Source organism: Anopheles darlingi, chromosome 2 (genome assembly GCF_943734745.1).
Source record: "Anopheles darlingi chromosome 2, idAnoDarlMG_H_01, whole genome shotgun sequence".
In the NCBI taxonomy this organism is placed as follows: Eukaryota; Metazoa; Arthropoda; class Insecta; order Diptera; family Culicidae; genus Anopheles; species Anopheles darlingi.
Genome location: NC_064874.1, coordinates 62691057 through 62701056, shown reverse-complemented (window position 1 = coordinate 62701056; position 10000 = coordinate 62691057). Strand labels below are relative to the sequence as shown.

General features: G+C 47.3%; 1 protein-coding gene across 3 annotated transcripts in view; it reads left to right on the top strand.

The window, feature by feature from the left end:
- Positions 1–10000, top strand: part of LOC125948970 (discoidin domain-containing receptor tyrosine kinase B) — a 248803-nt gene that overhangs the window by 211622 nt on the left and 27181 nt on the right. For all 3 annotated transcript variants that reach the window (XM_049675536.1, XM_049675537.1, XM_049675535.1), the window contains exons 13-15: positions 1764–2145; positions 6289–6534; positions 9389–9481. In XM_049675536.1, the coding sequence (XP_049531493.1) occupies positions 1764–2145; positions 6289–6534; positions 9389–9481 (721 nt within the window). The remainder of the gene's footprint in view (positions 1–1763; positions 2146–6288; positions 6535–9388; positions 9482–10000) is intronic.

The window sequence follows — 10000 nt, the reverse complement described above, 5'->3', positions numbered from 1 at the left end:
GTGATGGTGCTTTAGCAATAAATCCTGTGCGCGTTTTTACCTCGATACAAATACATCAAAGTGTTGTCGATGGTCCTGTTCGAAGCACAAATGCACTTTCTATCCGCTTAAATCATGCACCTTGCGTGCTACTTACTGTAAAAAGGGAGTAGCATCACCAGAGGAACGAAGCAATTATCATAAGTACGTCATTTTTCACGACTTTGTGGACTGTGTGTGGAAATCCGTGCCATCCGTGGAACACCAAAAGTGGGTTACAGCAGCCATTCGCATCCGATGTAATGCCGATTACCGCCGGGAAGACTCTTAACGTACTCGGGCATGCAAAACATTCCCACGGTGAAGCATACATCAATGTCTCACCGTCCCACTGCACACTCCAGGACCAACCCAGGAACTCCAGGAGAACTCTCGTGCTGCAGCAACCCATTGAAGGCCCTTTCGGTGGATTAACGGGTTGGTTGGTTGTCTGTTCAATTTGCTGCTCTCTTCCACTCTCTCTCTCGCTGTCTTCCTTTTCCCGGTTATGTACGTTTCCAATCGATTGAACCTTCCCGCCTTGAGGTCATTTGGTTTTACACACACAGCCTGTATGTGTGTGTGTGCAGCGGGAAGACTCAGGAATTGCGCGTTTCCGCGTGGGAAGTGAAGATTGTTTGTTCCGTTGGGTGGTCGGCGCCACGCGCGCCTCGTTTCAGACCAGTTTGCGGTGTTAATCCCCGGAATACGCTAGCAACGGTGGTGATGGTGTGTCATATATATGTGTGTGTACCATCCGGACCATGTTGAGCCCCCGACCCCCGGGGGGGTGGTGGTGAAGGCGTGGCGGTGTGAAACCGCAGTATTCCTGCCAGCAGACTCCCGCTCCTGGAGTTGGAGCACAAGGTATTGCTGATTTTGCATTAAACCATCATACTACATCCCACCATCACCATCACCATCCACAGCGCCACACAGTTACAACTACCGGGGAGGACCCATGGGGACCGCGGTGGATCCGCTTCCGTTGCATATCCTGGCCTTGCTAGGTAGGTCGACACCGTCATGGCCGCGGCCGGATTCAATGGAGCGAAACGGAGCGGAACGGAGCGCATCCGCATCGGGAAGTTGGGAAATTGGAAATGACAACATGCACATAAAATTTTATTGCAATTGCAGTACAACAACAACAACCACGAATGGCACAAACAGTTTGTTTCCGAGGAGACCTTCCGAGACTGTTGCACACTACGCCTGGCTTCGTCCGGGACCGGGGAAAAACCTTGGGATGTCTCGAGTTGCAGTCGCCTTTTTACGATTACCTTTTCCGCATTTGCTTCTTTTGTCTGGTTTTTTGTTTTCATCGAACATCGAAATGGAATCGTTTTCTCTTGGTTCAAACACACTAACACAGAGAGAGAAATAGAGACGTACGGAATTTTCCGGAAGGTCGTTGGGAAAATTGAATCTCTCGTATTCAGACGATGGCCAAGGGGCCTTATTGTGCAATTGTATGGTGGTTTTCCGTGGTTTTCTTGATGTTTTCGGTCCAAATATCGGTCACAGGATATGCAATCAAGGCTAATTCATCCTCCTGGGACGTGGACAATGGTTCCGTTCTGGTTCCATGTATCCATTAGACTAAGTAATAAACGTTTCTCAAATGAATCCAGAATCGATATTCAAAAAGACAATACCCAGGTTCTGCGCGGCTCTCTGACACCTGTTCATATCCATATTCAGTATCGTTAATTCCGTTCCGTATCTCCATTCTCCATTTGCAGATGTGCCCGACATTGTGTGCCAGGAGTACGCGGTACCGCACATGCAGGACCTCATACCGAAGATCCCCGGTGGCTACGTGAGCGTGCGGATGACGCCACCGACACTGAACAACATCTTCCCCAAACCACCGCCCGTGCCACCACCACCGGAGAAGTACTATGCCGCGACGGCCATCTGCAAACCATCCACTACACCGACCACACCGTCGAACCAGCAACAGCAGCAGCAGCAACTGAACGCCTACAGCGACCTGAGCGACCTTGGCGTATCCGATGATGATCTGCAGCTTAGCGAGTATCCGCGCGACAAGCTGGTGATAGTGGAGAAGCTCGGCTGTGGCGTCTTCGGGGAGCTGCACCTGTGCGAGACCAAGGGCTACAGGTGAGTGTGTCTCCGTGTGCGTGTGTCTGTGTGTGTCGGGGATTAGCGAATCGTTCGCGAAAGCCGTCGCTTTGATCCAGGCAATTAATTATTCGACAAGATTGCCGAACAAGGCTGCTAGCTAGCTGCTGGGTTGGCTGCTGGAACTAAGAACGAGTGTGAATGGGTTGTCGATTTGTTTTGCTTATTCTGTGCATTTAATCGTCGCGAGGTCACAGGATGGATTTTATATTTGGAAAGACCTTCGGAAGGATTATCGCTGGGTTGAAGAGCGGTAAGGATTCTTTTCGTCTTTGTTTTGAAAGTTTAATGTCTTCGGCTTGTCTTTAGAACATAATAGGCAACTTGAATCTCAAATCTTAAATTAATTGATGATGATGATGATGATGATGAATCCCACCTCTTACCCCTACACAGGTCTGTGAAAGGCGAATTTATCTATAGAGAATTAAAAATACATAACTCTACGAAAGGTAGCATGGGAATATACTTTCCAGAATAATTAATCGCCTTCTGAATGATAGAAATATCCAATTCTTTGTTGGTAGGTTGCAGTATATCACATACACTCCGTACATAGAAACACAAAAGCACTTTGAAGCATTCTGTATTACTATCTACTATCTTCAACATGTAACAGAGATCCTTTTTTGGGAAATCATTGTCTTACAAGGACTTTGCAGAACTTTAAGTATCCATTACATCTTGAAGGACCATTAATGGAGGACTTCGGTTCATTAGGGTAAAAAATGCTTATTTTTGACGATTTTAGTGAAGAAACCGATTAATTTTATTTTTTGAAAATAATGTCATATTAAACTACAACTTTTCAAAAATATTTGGTTCTATTTTGAGGGAGGTTTGATCAAAACTACATTCATGGCATCCAATCTAGAAAAGCAAGTTTGCAAAAATGTACTTTTTGCGGTGCCCATCGTAGCCACATGGCGGGTCATCAGAAATACACAAATCAAAATTCTTTTGTTAGATTATAAGTTTATCCAGGTAGCCCCTTCGAGCTTTTATAAAATTTCCTATTTTTCGATTTTTGGCAGATTTTTTAAGTTGAAAATGTGATGCTTTTTTCCATATTGCCTCAAAAAACGATACTTTACATATGTAAAAATTATTTTAAAAAAAGTACTAAGAATTTTTATAAAAAATCCGGGGCCACCTGACAAATAGTGTGCAGATTAAGTGTTCAAAATTTCAAATCGATCGGTCCAATAGTTTTCATGCTACGATGGGCACGGACTTTGAAAACGCAGGTTTTGGGAAACGTGATTCTAAGTTGCAAAATGCATTGAGCCTTGTATGAATCTCTGTTTTTCAAAAATCAATATCTTTGTCAGTTTTGTTCATTTGCAGTTTCGATTCATCCCAAAAGTTCACACAATATTCTTGAAAAGATAAGCACTCATTAAAAAATGTAAAAAGTAAATGCGAAGAAATAAAATAAAATACCGAAGTCGTCCCCCCTTAATATTAAGTCCATATTCAAGTCTCCTGCAACTCTTGACGATCTGATACAGCCCAGGAGCATCTGCACAGGTGTCTAAAGCAGGTAGTCGGTACGGTCATAATGATCTGCTTCTTGAACGAATATCGATTTCAATTATTTTTAATCTATCTGACACACTCCTTTACATACTGTGTCCATGGATTGAAATACGAATACCGATTAAATTTAGTGGGAAAATTGGAAAAGAAACTATTACTTCAACAGAACATAATGCACAATCCTACGAAGCACCAGCACCACCCCACCGCTCGTTATGGTCACATTCGATCAAAGTTTTTAATTCAAAAAATTATACCACCTCCCCCATTAATCATCGTTGACTAACTCGTTTGTCATCAGCACCAGAGCAGTGCTCGTGTGCACAAGAAGGCACCCAACCAACCAACCAACCAACGGACCGACCGACCGACTTATTAAAAACTTTTCGCCCAGCATCAACAACGAAAACCGGGCTCCATCCGGGCTCCATCGGTTACACGTGGCACTTGCGGTACAATCTTTATCAGATTATGCTTTAATGAACGATGGGTGCCCCCTGCTCGCTCGGTCGCTCGCTCGCTCGTACGCAAAGCACATCATATGTTATTTATGTTCAGCGCTGTAATGAAGTAGATCCTCCGGAAGCCACTCGCCCCGTGGTTTCCGATGGTTTTTCGTCAGTGCAGTGCAGTAGCTGCTGCTACTTCTACTGCTGCTGGTGGTGCATTAGCATCGCCACCAGTTCCAAACTTTGCTGTCTCAATTTAAAAGGCTCGGTTAGAGTATCTCTCTTAGAGCCCCGCTGTTTACCCCCATATGTGGCCCCGGCGAGCCAGGTATCGGTTGCGAGCGCAATAAGCTCAATCTCGATGCCCCAGGCCGTATCGTGTGGCAGAACCCGGGCAGAGCAGAGCAGAGCTTAAGAGCTCATTCGGAAACCGTTCGGGTTCGGACCCTTTTCCCATCCACATGAGAACCCACCAACCACATGTATCGGACGGGGAACTGCGTTTTGGACCAGCAGCAGAGTATAGCTTGTTGTAAATTGAATAAATATTTAAACCCATCCCAGGCAGTACCTCGGCGCACTACCGGCGCACCCCTAGCGAAACTTTTATTGGACGAACAAAAGTTTTTCTTTTTCTCACTCACACACACACACACTCTACACACGACTTCCACGACCATCATCACCATCATCATCATCATCGTCGTGGTGTCGTCGTCCGCTTTTGGCTGGAAAGGCAGTTGGTTTGGCAAGACGGAAGTGAACCGAAGCAAAGTTGGTCGTTTGCATACACACTCGAGGTGCAATGGACGAGCAGGCAGACGATGACAGACTCCTCGGCAACAGCAGTACCCCACGTGGGGTAAGCGTGCTTACGCGCTGCTCGGAGGTACATCAATCCGACAACCGGGTCCGCGTGTCGACAGAACCAAGCTCCGTACGTCCATGACGTAGCGAGGTGGACTTTACGTCATGCCCGGTCCATCATCGCGATGAATAAAACAACTCCGAGCAATGCCGTTCGTCTGTACCAAGCTGAGTGACGACAGACCAGAGCAAGCGAACGATGCGAGACCTCCTCGGCATCATATTCCTAGCGTTTTGGGGCGTCCGGGAGTACCGGACATGAACCATACTTGAGGCGAATCGAGAGACCACCGAGGTTCGTTGGTCCCTCCGTTCGTGGAAGTTAGGTTCTGAATTTTAAATATCAACTCTTTCCATTAGGAGTCTGTTTACAGCGAGCTAAGGCCCCAGGCCGGCCGGCAGGACCAACTCGCCAGACACTTACATGAAGTCCGGGGATTGGTATACCCAGAGCACCAGTGCTTGTCCCTTTTTAAAGCGCTCCAAATTGAAATAGTTTAAAATCCCGCTCTTGGAATATCTTAAAACTTCTGTCCGTCCTATCGCCTGACTTTGGGAGAGGATTCTCCTAAAATTTCACAAAATACCGTAATTGAAAATGAAATAGAATCTTTTCGCCGTTCTGCAAGATCTACGCAAAAAACAACTCCTCGGAAAACCTGGTCCAAACCTCCAAAACTCGAAGCCCAGTTCAACTGTTGAGTCCCTCGAGCAGTTCTTACAGTACAGTTTAGTTCACTACTATGCCACGGCCGGTCCAGCCAGGAACAAGTTTCCAGAGTTCTTTTTTCCCTCATGTTTACATCGCCGGAAGGCTTAGACGAGGGCCGAGTTCGCGACAATAAAAGCTTGGACCTTTCGGCGGAGTCCCCACTGCTTTCGTAAGTTTCGCTGAGCCTCTGACTCTGGTAGACAGCGTTACCAAAGCGTCTTCCTGTGTCCTCTGCCCGATTACTCCAACGAAAAAAGCAACCTCCGTAACCACTCAACGATGGAAATGGGAAATTGGATTGTCCACCCAAAAAAAAACAGTGACCCGTCGGTCATTCCGGTTGCGCTTAAAGATACGCTCGCTCGGGCCAGAGTTTCAATAAAATGTCGCGCACAAGTTTCAAGTGGAAGCGGCCCTTGTGCACTGACTGGTAAACATCATTAATAGGAGAAAGCGACAGAGAGCGAAAGAGATACGCGAGTAGTGAGAAGAGTATCTGCTGGATCGCTGTGTGGAAATGCTAATAATTTTCGTCCCGTTTGTTTTTTTTTGCAGCTCGAGCCTGGTCGCGGTGTCCACGTTGCGGCCCGGTGCATCGGATCACATGAAGAAGGAGTTCCGCTCGAAGGCGAAGCAGCTCAGCCGGTTGAACGATCCGAACATCGTGAAGCTGCTCGGTGCCTGCCTGAAGGACGAACCAATCTGCATCGTGCTCGACTACAAGTACAGCACGGACCTGAACCAGTTCCTGCAGGAGCACACGGCGGAAACCGGCTCGCTGGTGCAGCATAATTCGTTGAGGTAAGCCATCGATCGGGTCTGGCGTTTCGGGGTTTCGGGGCGTAATCATTGAGCAGAGCAGAGCCCGGGTCAGGACTACTCCAGACCATTGCCATGGCCTTACATTGTTCTCGAGCCTGGGTCGACAGGCAAATGGCGTAGTTCGCGACGTCAACTCTTGGTCCCGGTATTGGCCACTTGGATAAACAGCCGTTTGCCGTCCTCCAGCTTCAGCCGCGCTGGATTTGTGGATGGCTATGGATTTACATGTCCACGTGTCATAGGGCCCTATTCCAAGCGTCTGTCTGTCTTGTGAGACAACCGTCAGTCTGGTATCGGTATTCCAAGCGTCTCATGAGACACCGATTCCAGTCTATGTTGACAGACTCGCTGTCTGTTACCAAAAGGTACCAGACAGCGAGTCTGTCATATGAGACTGCGATTTGAAGTGACTGTTACGTTTTTGTTTTTCACGTTGGCGGATCGATGACCTATTCTCAGAAATTGATTAATTATGCCGCGGGAAACGCGGGCACGGGCATAATTAGCGTTTGAAATTTATTTTTGTGAAAAATAAAAACACTTTAACGGTAAGGAAACTCAAGCTGCGCCCGATTGTTTACATACAAAGCTGGGATTTTGACGGATTTTGACAGCCAAATGAACACTTGTTCATTCAAGTGTTCATGAGACTGTTGGAATACCGATTTTAACCAACAAAGACTGGACGGTTTACGACAGACTGGACTGGACGAGCCCAGTCTGTCAATAGAGACAGACGCTTGGAATAGGGCCCATAAGCTCGGAAAAACCGTTGATATTGCGCGTGGGGTAGCAAAACCACATGACGCCTTGACAGACGCGGTTTCTACTTGTGCTGTGAGCCTGATGAGACCCGGCTAGACCCAGGCCAGGACATCACAGGAGTAGCACCACCATTGGCCATAGACTGGGGTTGGGGTTGGTCCCGTCCCGTCATTCACATCTTATCGCGACACACACTCGCTCGCTCGGAACATGGAAACAACGGCTGCTGCTGCTGCGTGCCTTATTTTTGATCCCGGCAACCTCCGGGATTCGACTTTCATCCTAAAGCCAACGTCAACCGGGAGGTTGATGACGATGAGATGACGATGATGGTGGTGCTGCTGCTGCTGCTACTAGTGGTGATCATCATCATCATCATCATCATTGGGTTTGTGCATTATCTTTGTAAGATTAATAATTGATAGCTACACCACAGAAGCAACGCGCAGCAGCAACAACAACTACTACGCTACAGAAGAGACAAGACCCCTCCGTTAGGTGTGTCCTCGGGTGGTCTGGTGCACAATACCATCACCACTGGGGGAGGGGGTGCTTATCCTGAAACGAGGGATGCAAAACACGGCACAAACCACATTCTTCGGCATCGGCGAGCTACCCACCACCAGGATAGCAGGATTTGATTGCAACCGAGGGTATTATAATATTACCGAACGCTCCGACGACCACAACGTCAGCGTCATGGCCCACTATCCAGTGACTCTTGATTGCCGCCTCTGCCACAGAGCACTACCTCTCTAGTAGCTAGTGTGTGTGTCGGTGTCGGTGGCGGCTTTAGTGATCCGAGAAGTGAGAAACGCAATGTACCTCGTCCTCGGACTTGCTCGTCCAACCCCCAATACACGAACGATGGAGCAGGTTCGACCTCGAGCGAGCTCCGAACGCCACTATATGTACTCCGTGACATTGGACCGACTTTTCGACTCCTTCCTGCACCACTCGCTTGCCGGAACGCTTCCGGTTTCCTGCTCTGACACGGAGGGTGTCCGCGTGCGCGCGTTCGAATGGAAACGGATTTTCATGACCTAGAGCGTTGCACTTGCACTTCGATAAACACAAACTGCAAGCAACGACAACGACGACGACGACGGGGGACATTCTATACCGATATACCGGGGTACGACCTGCGCACCTCGTACGTTAGGACTGTTGTTGTTGTTGTTGTTGTGTCCCACATGAAGAGCACTCGAAGCAGCAGCGGCAGGTGGGGGGGAATTAAGTTTATAAATTTAAGGATTTTTGCTTCCGAACACTACATACCAGCACGGCACGGTAGCCATAATAGAGCCACTCGACTACTGGCACTGTGTTTTGTGTCCAGCGCCAGAGGGGGGCTGGGCTGGGCCGGGCTGGGGGCCAATTCCATGGCCACTCCACGTGCATCACATAACTCGGCGGTTGGCACTCGATGGCCACTGCTGTATGGTGCTAACTGCTTTAAGTAATTTACAGCTAGAGCATTTCCTCGCTCTCTCTCTCTCTCTCTCTGTTTCGCTTTTTATTTCACAACTTTTAAATGCTACACACACACACACTCTGGCGCGCCTGGCCACTTCCTGGCTGTTCGCATGGACTGCCGGGGAATACTTTACTCCTTTGGAACTGGTGTCCGAATGGAAGGAAAAACTTTACGATCCAGCAGCAATCCGTGAACAGCACGGAGTGGTGCACTCTTGCCACTCCCAGAGAAGGGTGCACGACGACAATGTGCATCCCCGAGGTGCTTCCCACCTTCACGGCCTCCTCCCTAATGATTACGTTCCGTGCTTTGCACGCGTAACCGTCGTTTCCAAGGCCTCGTGACCAACATTAGCACCAATGCAAGGAAGGAGACTCATAAAGAGAACTTTCTCGCGTCTGGGAATAGGACGCTACTAGGAATCCTTGTCGTATGCGAGCGTGTGTGTGTTGTTGATGTTGTGGTTCATTCCGGCATCATTTTGGATTAAAAGCAATAAAATGACTTCCTATTTATGGTAATGTTTTCTAATTTTCCACAATGTTTTTTTTTGTCTCTTCTGCTTTTTTCTCCCCCTGCTTTCTCTTCTAGCTACGGATGCTTAATATACATCGCAACACAGATAGCCTCGGGAATGAAGTACCTAGAGCAGATGAATGTAGTGCATCGCGATCTAGCGACTAGGTAAGTGTCGAACGCCAATTACACTTTAAGCTACAAAGTTACTTGCATACTTATCTGATGCTACTCAGGTCCGATCAGTGATGTTAGTATCCTGAAGAAGAGTTTTCCAGGTTGTAGGTTCAGTAAATTCCGAAACAACGTCGATATTGTTGTGTCTTATAACTATGGAATTTATATACCCTTTCGAATGTACATCTGGAGGCGCTACATGGATGTGGGTATATGTGTTTGAAAGATGAATCCTTTCTTGATTTCCTGCCAAAATTTCATGAGATTTGGTGCACTGGAAGCAAAGTTATCTATCTATATATATAAAAATCTCGTGTCACATTTTTTTGTGTCCAAACTCCTCCGAAACGGCTGAACCGATTCGAACCAAACTTTGTGTGTATCTTCTGTAGGTATCAGAATCGGATGTAAACTATATTTCATTCCCATTACTTAAGTTATTCAAAAAATAGAAAAATTATTTTCCGTAACTTTCTGTTAACCTTTGATTTGATATTTTTCTTAGATTTT